This window comes from Mytilus edulis, chromosome 7 (genome assembly GCF_963676685.1).
Source record: "Mytilus edulis chromosome 7, xbMytEdul2.2, whole genome shotgun sequence".
Lineage (NCBI taxonomy): Eukaryota > Metazoa > Mollusca > Bivalvia > Mytilida > Mytilidae > Mytilus > Mytilus edulis.
The window spans coordinates 52505944-52519770 of NC_092350.1; the positions used below are offsets into that span (position 1 = coordinate 52505944).

Here is a 13827-nt window from a genome sequence, read left to right on the forward strand (position 1 = left end):
TGTATATAGATGCCTCATGTAACGAAGTTTCCGTCAGTCAAATGTCCAATATCCTTGACCTCATTTTCATGGTTCAGTGACCACTTGAAAAAAAAGTTCAGATTTTTTGTAATGTTGAATTCTCTCTTATTATAAGTAATAGGATAACTGTATTTGATATGTGCGTACCTTGCAAGGTCCTCATGTCTGTCAGACAGTTTTCACTTGACCTCGACCTCATTTCATGGATCAGTGAACAAGGTTAAGTTTTGGTGGTCAAGTCCATATCTCAGATACTATAAGCAATAGGGCTAGTATATTCGGTGTATGGAAGGACTGTAAGGTGTACATGTCCAACTGGCAGGTGTCATCTGACCTTGACCTCATTTTCATGGTTCAGTGATTATAGTTAAATTTTTGTGTTTTGGTCTGTTTTTCTCATACTATATGCAATAGGTCTACTATATTTGTTGTATGGAATGATTGTCAGGTGTACTTGTCTATCAGGCAGATGTCATGTGACCTTGACCTCATTTTCATGGTTCAGTGGTCAAAGTTAAGTTTTTGAGTTTTGGTCTTTTTTTCTAATACTATATGCCATAGGTCAACTATATTTGGTGTATGGAAATATTTTATGATCTTTATGTCTGTCGTGCAGGTTTTATTTGACCATGACCTCATTTTCACGGTTCATTGCACAGTGTTAAGTTTTTGTGGTTTGGTCTATTTTTCTTAAACTATAAGTAATAGGTCAACTATATATATGTTGTATAGAAGCATTGTTAGCTGTACATGTCTGCCTGGCATGGTTCATCTGACCTTGACCTCATTTTCAAGGTTCATTGGTCTTTTTTTAGTTAACTTGGTTAATGTTAAGTTTATGTGACAGTTGTAATAAAGCTTAGCTTTATACTTAGGACTATCAACATAATATCAATAATTAGTATAGAAGGCGAGACATTTTAGCGTGTGCACTCTTGTTTGCTTATAACTCTGAAACCAAATCATTTAGAGGAAATCTGACAAGGAGTTAAATTGTTAATCAAGTCAATATATATCTGCCCTGAAATATTCAAATGAATTGGACAACCGGTTGTTGGGTTGCTGCCCTCCAATTGGTAATTTTTAAAGAAATTTTGCTGTTTTTGGTTATTATCTTGAATACTATTATAGATAGCGATAAACTGTAAACAGCGATAATGTTCATCAAAGTAAGATCTACAAATAAGTCCACATGACCTAATTGGTCAATTGACCCCTTAAGGAGTTATTGCCCTTTATAGTCAATTTTTAACAATTTTCATTAATTTGGTAAATTTATGTAAATTTTTACCAAATATTTTTCTCTGTTACTAATGGGCAAAGTTCATTATAGATATAATTGTAAGAAGCAAGAATGTTCAGTAAAGTAAGAACTTCAAACACATCTCCATCACCAAAATACAATTTTGTCATGAATCCATTTGTGTCCTTTGTTTAATATGCACATAGACCAAGGTGAGCGACACAGGCTCTTTAGAGCCTCTAGTTTTATTTTTTCAGGAACCAGTACTATTTGCTACTAGTGTAATGGAGAATATAAGATATGGGAGACCAGATGCTACAGACTTAGAGGTATTGGCATAATAATGATTGTTGAAGTACTAGTTTTAAAGCATTAAAACATTTTTGTATTCTGTTTTATAAGCCAGTCTAAAAGGGGACTTATAAGGGTATTCTAAAGTCCATCCATCCTAACACACTTTGTACAATAACTCAAATTGGCTTTAACCAATTCTTATAAAACTTTAACACAACATTAGAAGTAATGGTTGAAAGTTCCGTTTCATTTTTAGCTCACCTGGCCCGAAGGGCCAAGTGAGCTTTTCTCATCACTTGGCGTCCGGCGTCCGGCGTCCGTCGTCCATCGTCCGTCGTCGTTAACTTTTACAAAAATCTTCTCCTCTGAAACTGCTGGGCCAAATTTAACCAAACATTGCCATAATCATTATTAGGGTATCTAGTTTTAAAATTGTGTCCAGTGACCCGCCCAACCAACCAAGATGGCCGCCATGGCTAAAAATAGAACATAGGGGTAAAATGCAGTTTTTGGCTTATAACTCAAAAACCAAAGCATTTAGAGCAAATCTGACATGGGGTAAAATTGTGTATCAGGTCAAGACCTATCTGCCCTGAAATTTTCAGATGAATCGGACAACCCGTTGTTGGGTTGCTGCCCTTGAATTGGTAATTTTAAGGAAAATTTGCATTTTGGTTATTATCTTGAATATTATTATAGATAGAGATAAACTATTAAAAGCAATAATGTTCAGCAAAGTAAGATTTACAAATAAGTCAACATGACCGAAATGGTCAGTTGACCCCTTTAGGAGTTATTGCCCTTTATAGTAAATTTTTAACCATTCTTGTAAATCTTAGTAATCTTTTACAAAAATCTTCTCCTCTGAAACTGCTGGGCCAAATTTAACCAAACATTGCCAAAATCATTATAAGGGTATCTAGTTTAAAAATTGTGTCTGGTGACCTGCCCAACCAACCAAGATGGCCACCATGGCTAAAAATAGAACGTAGGGGTAAAATGCAGTTTTTGGCTTATAACTCAAAAACCAAAGCATTTAGAGCAAATTTGACATGGGTAAAATTGTTCATCAGGTCAAGATCTATCTGCCCTGGAATTTTCAGATGAATCTGACATACCGTTGTTGGGTTGCTGCCCCTGAATTGGTAATTTTAAGGAAAATTTGCTGTTTTTGGTTATTATCTTGAATAGTATTATAGATAGAGATAAACTATTAAAAGCAATAATGTTCAGCAAAGTAAGATTTACAAATAAGTCAACATGACCGAAATGGTCAGTTGACCCCTTTAGGAGTTATTGCCCTTTATAGTAAATTTTAACAATTTTTTCGTAAATCTTAGAAATCTTTTACAAAAATCTTTTCTTCTGAAACTGCTGGGCCAAATTTAACCAAACATTGCCAAAATCATTATAAGGGTACCTAGTTTCAAAATTGGTGTCCCGTGACCTGCTCAACCCACCAAGATGGCAGCCATCATATATTGATATAAACTATTACACCAAAAATTATCAGCAGGCCAAATCTACAAGTATTAAACTTCACATAGCCAAAATCGTCTCTTGACTCCTTGTAACTGTATTTTTATGCAGTTAATCTGCATTATGCGAGCACCCTAGATTTGTGGTCTACCCAATAAATGCTGAAATACTTGCCATTGTTATTATCTAGCTGGCTACTATGTTATATATAACTAATTGAACACTTTTTTAATACTTTTAATTCTGGATTACAAAAAATATGACTAGAAAAACCTTAAATGATCGTCGAATTACCCAAAACTTTTGAAGTTGCACATAGGAAGTAGTGCTCATTAGGAATTCTTATGTAGTTTTTTATTGCCTGTGCTTTTGGCTAAGGTGTCAAAAAACAATTGTACGAAATATTTAATCGCTGAAAATCTTTGAAGACAAGAAGTTTAGATTTCCCAAATGACAAAAGTCGTAGGAATATTGTTTGTCGTCAATACGTAGTACAACTACGTCAGTAGTCTATTATATAATAAGTTCAACTGTTCATGATGTTGGCGGCAATTTCAAATTAGAAGACGAAATTCGTATCTTTTCAATTTGGAGGCAGGGGTTCAAATTAGCGGTGGTCCGAGGTCCGCAACCTTCCACTTTCGACTTGGTTACTAGCCACGCCTGACGGGCCTTCCACTCTGAGACAACTATATCACAGTTATAGTAGTCTCAGTTCCACTTGAAAGAAAATTAAAAATAGCTTTGAAAACCTTTACGCCAAAGTCTCCAAATGAACGATCTCAAAACTTATTTTAATCATTATTATTCATGACAGCAATGTCAATTTTGTTCAATTGCTAGCTATATACAGAAAATCGCCGACAAAAAATGTGTTAATACGAGTAAAATCGTATCTGACTGACAAAAACAACATTGGAACACAATGACAATGGCTGCCGTGAAAAGACAATTACAATTTCGGATCAAATTCCGGAAGCGGATAAGGGTAATTCCGGGTTTTTGGCGAATCCAGGCAGGTGACAAAATACATCTATGCATGGTAAATGAATATAAACACTAGAATTGAAAACCAAAAGATATATGTAAAAGAAAGAAAAAGCAGAAAATATTTTAAACAGAAACTCAAAATTACTTTTGACAAATTTTAATGTCAAAATCCAATACAATGTGACAGCTGGGAACAGTATATCTAACAATATATATGTTCCTGGTCACAGTATAAATTTTCTTTATCAGTGATAAATGTTGATAATGCATGTAAGATGCTTTTAAAGTGTAAACATACTACTGCAATTTTGAAGGGGTATTTTTTTCTCAATTTTGAAGGGTCAGTTAAAGTAGCTGGAAGATTCTTACTTTATTTTCACAAATAACTACCTGAATGTAGGCAAATCATATCATATATAGGTGGCGTCCTTTGAGCCACTCTACCCCCTCCTGTTTGATAACTTTACAACGGATGAGATCCCCACCTCTCAACCATATACATTCATGTATGGGACTATATATATAACTAATCAAATGAAATATAAGGGGAGTCCATGGGGTGACCCACCCCCTCCTGTTTGGGAACTTACGAAACGGTTGAGATCTCCACCCCTAAACAATATATATTCATGTATGGGTCAATGTAACTAATTAAATGAAATATAGGGGGAGTCCCCCTACCCCCTCCTGTTTGAGAACTTGGAAACCGATGAGATCCCCACCCCTAAACCATATATTCTGCTGTTGTTTTTTTCTATGGTCGGGTTGTTGTCTCTTTGGCACATTCCCCATTTCCATTCTCAATTTTATATTCATGTATGGGACAATATAACAAATCAAATGAAATATAGGGGAAGTCCCTGGGGTCATCCTATCCCTTCCTGTTTGAGAACTTGAAAACCCTCGAGATCCCCACCCCTAAACCATATATATTCATGTATGGAACAATATAACAAATCAAATGAAATATAGGGGAAGTCCCTGGGGTCACCCTACCCCTTCCTGTTTGAGAACTTGAAAACTTTCGAGATCCCCACCCCTAAACCATATATATTCATGTATGGGACAATATAACAAATCATTTACATTTACTATGGGCAGGTCAGTCAGACCTCACCTTTGATCCTTGTAGTAGTGAACAATTGTCTGATTTGTGTCGCATAACTATTGTACTATAGAACACATACTCAGTTTTCTTTACAGGGAAACCAGTCCATTCATACTATTACATGTTCGTACTAAGTCAACATGTACTACTAACAGTCAACTACAACCAACGTTAACTACCAACTAGAACAACTACAATCATTGCGAACTTGTACCACTGCAGACTCACCATAAAAAATATACATTTATATTCATTGTTATTGAAAAGTTGATAACATATAAATTATTTGCCTTAATAATTAATTCATTAGATAAACATAAATGTACAATATATGAATGTTTAATACCACATCAGAGGCAGATTTAGAGGGATTTTACAGTGGGCCCGCCCCCCTTCCATTTTTGAGAAAAAATTTGGTTGATTATATAGGGAATCACTGACGCATGACTGGAGCAGGTCCCTGTTAGGCAGGCAGTGGGCCCCCACTTATGAAAATTTCTGGATCTGCCACTGCACATAATTACGTTTGCCTGGTTTTTGGTTAACTGCCTTCAGCGCTTACAGCGCTTTGATTATCTATTGTCATGAAGCTTTAATACATGAAAACTTTGAAAAAAAAAAAAAAATGAACAAACCAATTCAAAAACCACTTGAATTTTACAACAACAAAAGAGAATTCTAAACGACCTCAGCTGGCTGTACAACCCTTGCACAATCAACTGAATTTTGCAGAAATCATTAATAGGATAGATTGCCCTTATATGATAATTTTTTAACTTTTTGGGTTTTTTTGGCAATAGGCGGGGAGGGGTTGCGCAACAACAAAACAACTTCACAACTTTCTCCTCACTTTGCATTTCTCATTTACAATTTTACAAAAATTTTCCCCTGAAACAACTGTCAAATTTAAACAAACTTGGTTTAAATCACCACTAGGATATCCAGGGACCACTGTGTATAATGACCCTGCCTGCCCACATAGCTGAAATAAAACTAGTTTCAAACTCACTTTTTAGTATTATATCTCTGAAACTAAACAACAGTACAGCAGTTACATTTATCATGCATCAATTGTAAATAAAAATATCAGGTGAGCGACACAGGGTCCTTGGACCCTCTAGTTTTCTACCGGTACTTTTAAATTTGTCATTTCAGAGTTCCAGAACTTTGACCCTTAGATTTAAGGCAATTTTTCATTAACTCAAGTATTCCTGAATTAATTTCCTTCAAACTACACATTATTGTGGTCATACACCTTATCGCTAATCCCGGCTGACCCGGCCGCTTGAACTTTTGACGTTATACACAATCACTTTTCCATTGTGTCGTCAGATATTTTGTTTTATAAAGTCAAAATAATATGGGAACCTGTGTGATATCCTGCAATGGAAGACAAATAGCGATAAGGTGTATTGTTAAAAGAAAGTTCCATTTTGATTTGTTTAATTTTCCGGGTTGTTATTCCAGAGGTTTTGAATTTTAACTGATACATTTTAATGAATTTTGACAGCAAACCTCATCTGACCTACTAAACAACAAATCGTGTTTAACGACCTTGACTGGCTTTTCAGCCCTCGCACGGTCGGTTCAACCTAGAAAAGACCATAGAATCCATAGACCTACTAAAAAAGCCCCTTTGAATTGATTTTTTAGAACTATACATTTTTGTTTTGAATGATGAACTGAAGCTACATTTTAATTTATTCAATTTACTGACTTGTTGCTCCAGAGTTATGGGACTTTAATAAGCTGATTTTAGTCAAATCTTTACATCAATTTTTGTATACGATGTACCATTTATATATAACATGAGTTTGCTTTGATTTATTCAGACGAAACTTTACATAATTGTTGGAATTGGTGATCAAATGATAAAATGCCTTTGAAATCTCCCATTTTATTCTTGTAACAATATCAATAAGGATGAATCATGCTTGTGCTCTTAACTCGGCTCTTTGTTTTATTTAAATTTCTAATTGTATACTTCAGATTCTATTTATAAAAAAGAAGATGTGGTAAGATTGCCAATGAGACATCTCCACAAGAGACCAAATGACGCAGACATTAACAACTATAGGTCACTGTACGGCCTTCAACAATGAGCAAAGCCCATACTGCATAGTCAGCTACAAAAGGCCCCAAAATGACAAATGTAAAAACAATTCATAAGAGAAAACTAAAGGCCTAATTTATGTACAGAAAATGAATGAAAAAACAAAAATGTAACACATCAACATACGACAACCACTGAATTACAGGCTCCTGACTTGGGACAGGCACATACATGCAGATTGTGGCAGGGTTAAACAAGTTAGCAGGATCCGAACCTTCCCCTAACCTGGGATAGTGGTGTAACAGTACAATATAAGAACGAACTATAAAAATCAGTTGAAAAAGGCTTAACTCATCACATGGATACAAATAGACATACATCTAGCAAAAATACAGTGGATGTGTTGTAGGTTCCAACAACAAAAAGACACTAAGTCCTGATCTGAGGGTACTTGCAGTTACTGACAGCTAGTTCAAATCCACTAAAAACTGATAAAATAAAAGTTATGCATCTAAGACTAAATTATCAATCAGTACACATTCAATATCCAATGCATTTAGTGTAAAGATGTCATAAATAGGTAGAGAAAAACATTTAGTTATTCATTGGTTTACATATTTGACCAATGACTTTACATCAATTCATTAACAAACCGCAATAATTGTCTTTATGCCAATTAACAATTTGAATTTGTTATTATTCTGCAATAATAACATATAAATTTCATATAGGGTTATCACAGCTGCTAATTCTCAGATAAGTTAGGTTGAGGACCACAGATTGCTGAAACCAGAAGCTACCTATTGCCTGAAAAATGCAATGAAGAATAGCTTGCTAAAGACAGTCTGTGATAACTGAATTCTTCAATATTTTTTATATATTGACAGGTTTTTGAGGCTGCTGATCTTGCCAATGCTCACAGTTTCATCACAGGGTTTCCTGAGGGATATAAAACTGTCCTAGGAGAAAGAGGTGTCACTGTCTCAGGAGGTCAGAAACAGAGGATAGCCATAGCCAGGGCTCTCATTAAAAATCCATCAATATTAGTACTAGATGAAGCTACAAGGTATAAAATTGTATGCTATTAATACATTTTCTATTGCTAAACCTTAACCCTATGTACATCAAAAAATTAATTTTCATCATAGATTACAGAGGATAGCCATAGCCAGGGCTCTTATTAAAAATCCATCTATATTAATACTATATGAATCAACAAGGTATAGTTGTATGCTGTAATTTAAAAATTTTCCTTTGCTATAAGTTTATAATGGCCGAAGAAAAGTTACTGTATCTTGGATAATTTGTTTTTATGACACTGTTAAATAGGGGGCTTTAAGTGTTAACCTTGTCAGTACGTATGCCCCAAAATTAGTTTCTGTTCTCTGACATTAGATTGCCACAACCAAAAGTTAGGAAAGTTATACTAATGCTTATTTCAACAAAAGACAGATCAAGGTTGAAGTTTGGTAGCGTCACTTTAATCGTTCTAAATTATGTCACTTTATAAATAGAAAATTGTTGAATATTTCGTTTCTGTTCTCTTACTTTAATTTGCGGTAACCAAATGCTATGAAACTTATTCACAATGCTTATTACTATAAATCACAATTCAAGTTTGAATTGAGGTGGAGTAACTTTTTCAGTTTTCTAGTCGTGTACCTTTATAACATTAAATGCAACTTGGGGCGTCATATGTGTCCCCTTTACACATTCTCTATTTCGTTTTTTTTCCATTTGCTGCTTATGAAGTTACCGAGGATTTGATGAATTTTTCAAATATTTTCATTGATGATGATTTCAATGATCAAGGAAATACTATTTTTTCTTGAACATTTAATTTATTGTTTGACAAACTTTAATTACAAGTCTTTTAAGGAAATTTGTATTTTTTTAAAAACCGAAATGCCTGGTCCTGTTCATTAAATCATTTGAATTTGGTATTTCACAATTTTTTGTTGAATCATTTTTTTTTTTATTTAATCCTAAAAGTTTAGAAATACAACTAAATTGACTGTAAAGTTCAAAAACTTTATTTAAAGTCAGCAGAACAAGCACCTACATATCATACATGTTTTGTTTGCAAGGAATAAGGTTTTAATGTATAAACAATCAAGAGAAAATTTTAGTTATTTAGTTTATTACACTTTTTTTAAGACTAACTGAATTATTTTTATGTGCTGAAGTATTCTTTGGTAAAGTAAATCAATTGCCATTTAATATATTTATATAATTGTTTTCTATTTGTTTTCTATTAGTACCTAGTAGGAATTATTTTGACGTCCCAGAATATTCTACTGTTGAGAGAGTTTTGCATTCAAAAGTGCATACAAATGCATTTGCAACAGAAACAAAGTGTTTGAATGAAAAACAAATGCAGAAAAATCAGCAAATTTGTTCTGTTAATAATACATAAAACTTAATATATTTTTACCAATAAATATGTTATCCAAAATATGAAATCTGTTCACACAAATATTGTTTTCTGTAATTTTTTAGTGCACTTGATGCTGAATCAGAAAGAATAGTACAGGAAGCTTTAAATAATGTTATTAAAGGTAATTATATATATATTAAAGTAATCATAGAATTATCTATATACAGTATAACTTTATACATTGAAAAAAAAAGCTGTATTATTAAGCAATTTATTTTGAACAGATATACCATGTTATGGAGGGGTATTTGCGAAAAATACCAGTCGAGGGACTGTAAAATTTCACGAGCCGCTAGGCAAGGAAAATTCTGCCCCAAGACTGGTATTTTTCACAAGTACCCCTACATAGCATGATATATCTGTTTAATTACACCAAATAGATATGGATTGAAACTCTCTGTACATGTATTATGTTTTGCATTATTTTGAGGATAAATGAGTGGATATTATGATAGAACCGCGGGAATTAAACATGCACTAAAACGTGTTAGCTCCGCTTTCTTAATGTTACGTCATATCCGATAAAATATGGGCTGGAATATGCTTGCCAGGGTAAAAAAGGAATATTCAAAATGGCAAATACCATGGTATTTGAGGTATATTCACCGACAGTGGTGAAAAGCAGGCAAATTCGTTTAAAATGAGGAAAAAATGTTAGAATATGCTCAAAATACACTGGCTCTCTACCAATCAAAATCTGTCATTCTTTTATAAGGTGTAATTAACTTTATAATTACGCTTGGACACCCTGAATCATTTCAAGTAAAAGTCTGCATGTATTTTGAAATAAATTGTACAGAAGAAGAAAAATTGTCACAATCAACTTATATTTTTTTTGTCCTCTGCTTGAACAGATTTTTTTTTCATCAATTTGGGAATCAAAATATATTTTTAGGAAAAATACCATAACCCCCTCCTGCCTTTTATAGTTCAATGATCGTTCCCTAATCATTGTCCATCTGAACTTACAATTTTATTTAAGACAAACACTATATGTTAATGTAGCCTAGAACATTCGTCCTGAACATGCATGAAATATTTGCCACTTGACTTTAAACAACCAACAACCAATCAATATACCGGTATAGGACATTGTCTTAGTATAAAGCTGGCATTTAAGGTAGCACCTTCCTCATATTATTTATCATAAGGTTCATGAATATAAAAGATAGAAATCACCCTTTCTGACTGCCAACCCAATTCCTCTTAAAAGCGTAAAAATCATTAGAGAAACAGATTCTTCGGCTATAACTTCGTGTATTACGATATTTCTCCAATCTCAACAGTTAAATTTAAAATATCAAATTTTACTGTCTGAAGTGGAGAAATATTGTAACACACTTGTTTGCAGTTGTGAAATCTATGTTTACACATTTGTAGAACTATACTTGGGTAATATAATTCTGGTCTTGCACCTTTAAGGGGAGATAATTCAATTATACTTAAAGCTTTGCTGAGGAAGGCAGTATGTTTTGTTTACTTGAGGTTCATGTATATTTTTGTAGTTTTTGAACATTTTTACCCACAATGCATTATAAATTGTAGGTAGAACAGTTCTGATAGTGGCACACAGACTGAGTACTATAAGAGATGCTGATGCTATAGCTGTGGTCTCTAATGGAAAAATTGTTGAGGTTGGTTTAATTGATTTAAGATTTGTGAAACATGTAGTTACATGTGTAATGTGACATCATGCTTATTAATCTAAGATTTATATAATTGAACAGAAAATACTCTTGCAAAGATTTTGTGTGAAAGAAAATATCATGGTAAATTTTGACCTGTGATAATAAAATGTAGGACAAAGTCACTGGACAAAAAATCAGAAGACAAAAAGGTCACAATTTAGTTTTCAGACTATAAGATGACAATTATTTTAAAAAATATGAATTGTATTTTTATTTAGCTATTACATAGATAGCAGTTTGGTTAACAAACTTTATCCTGAAAAAAAACCCAGTGATTATATAATTGTTGAAAAATCAATTCGTCAAAGTGGCTTGTTACTAAAATTGGTTAACTATGACAATACAACCAATGTGGAATAATCTATGTGACGTGTTAAATAAGTTTTTTTTTAAATTTCTTTGACATATTTAAGAGTCAAGAATTTTGTCAAGAGCTAATATCAAAATATAAATATATATTTTGTGTGTATAACCTTAGTTTACAAAATAAAAGTACTTTATCAAGGTCAAATTTGAATATCATTATGGTAAAAGAAGGGGAGTAATATGACTATTAATTTTAAGCTCTATACATTTAACGTCAAAATCACAATTATTACAAACTAAGTGAAATTTTGGTCAACCTGATATGATTTTTAAAGCAGTGCCTTAGCGAATTCAATCTTTAATAGGAAGACAATTTAACAGTCTGACAGAGTGAACTTGCCTGGTTCTGAGAGTATAGAAATCTGTTAACAAACTTTACTGTACCTTAGCATAGTGTTGGTTAGCTATGTAAAAGTAAGTCTTATGGTCCTATGATATTTTTTGACAATTCTCTATGGATATAAGATGTGGCAGTGGCGGATCCAGGGGGGGGGGGGGGGTTCCGGGGGTGCGCACCCCCCCCCCTTTATTTTTGCCTATCAATGCATTTGTATCGGGACATATGTTTTGCACCCCCCCTTTGCCCTGGGTGCCCTGGGTTAGCACCCCCCCCCCCCCCCCCCCCCCCTTTCGAAAATTCCTGCATCCGCCCCTGGATGTGGTATGATTACCAATAAAACATATGTCCACAAGAGACAAAATGACAAAGACATTAGCAACTATAGTTCATAAATTGTCAAAAAGAATAAGGATAACAAAAGCTATAGTTCCACATCTGAGTGTTGGTAGATGTTGTCAATATGTAGAATATTAGTACATGAAACAGCTACTTTAAATTTATGTTTCAGCAAGGAACACATGATGAATTAAGGAGAAAGAAAGGACTTTACTGGGAGTTGATACGGCAACAAGAGATAGAGGAAGAAATTGAAGAAATGAGAGGACATTTCTTTTAAACACTGTGATATTTTATTTATTTATAATTATGAAAATCGTCAAAAATTATCATGTGATATTGTAATTACACAAAGAAGAATCTAAATTGCAATTGTAAGAACATAAAATTACATCATGAATTTGTGCTTTTTACTTCAATATTTTCTGAGGTTTTATATGGACATAAACATAAATGATGTCTCAGATTCTTTTCATTATTTCTTATTACTAATTCCTATAAGTGAAATAAGATGAATTGGTTTCATATTGGTTTCATATTGGTTTCATTTAGAGAACTTTGTAAATTATGCATGATCACAACAAACAGACTTTGAGGCAAAGTTGAAATATGAAAACAGTATGTATAGTGGTCCTATTTATGATAAAATAATAATAGACAAGCTTATGTTTTAATCAACTATTCTCAATAATGTACAATACATGTAGCAGATGTGTGCTTCTCCAACACTGTACATTCTGTATGAAAAAACATGACTTGGAATTTAAACAATAATACAGTACAGTGTTCTCCCCAGGCGCTTAAAGGACAGCGGGCCCATGATGTATAATTTTTTACTGTGGTTCTATCGGTCTTACCACGATGTATAATTCTTATCCATGGTGCTAAATTTTCAGGTGAAATCTGACCAGTTCAAACCAGTTCTAACCCAAATTGTTTACACCACGTGATCAATTCACTTATGAGGTTAATCTTGTTGATTTGATTTAATCCATCATTTGTCCATGCAATCAACACTTGTTACATGATTGTTTTTTGTTTTAATTAAGATATTATAATTTTGTGATCATTAATAGTTATCCCACGATGACGCGGTGTGTCAGTGTAAGATCACCCCAATGGCCGGAGGCCAGAGGGTGATCTAACACTGACACACCAAGTCCGAGTGGGATAACTATTTTACATCCCAGCTGTTTTAGATTAGACGAAAAACCATTTACAATTCATAAAATCTAGTTTAAAACGCCACACAACCATTATAATATACTTTATACATTACTATATGATTTATACCCTTTTTGACCCCGAACACGATGAGTAGATATCAAACAATGTCAACTCGCCCTACTGACCAATCGGCCCAACCTATATCGCCACTTTATGAAATAAATCGCCCCACTCTTGTTTACCGACTCGACCCACTTTTTAAAAAGTGTAAAATCAAACTGAACAATCACTGACAACTCACTTAT

General features: G+C 33.6%; 1 protein-coding gene across 1 annotated transcript in view; it reads left to right on the forward strand.

Annotated features, from left to right (window-relative positions):
- The window catches only part of LOC139481767 (mitochondrial potassium channel ATP-binding subunit-like), a 50629-nt gene extending 37807 nt beyond the window's left edge, over nucleotides 1-12822 (forward strand). The window contains exons 13-17 of the mRNA XM_071265263.1: nucleotides 1522-1593; nucleotides 8076-8254; nucleotides 9688-9746; nucleotides 11171-11259; nucleotides 12528-12822. Coding sequence (XP_071121364.1) covers nucleotides 1522-1593; nucleotides 8076-8254; nucleotides 9688-9746; nucleotides 11171-11259; nucleotides 12528-12635 — 507 coding nt within the window. The 3' untranslated portion in view covers nucleotides 12636-12822. The remainder of the gene's footprint in view (nucleotides 1-1521; nucleotides 1594-8075; nucleotides 8255-9687; nucleotides 9747-11170; nucleotides 11260-12527) is intronic.
- The last annotated feature ends 1005 nt before the right edge of the window (nucleotides 12823-13827 follow it).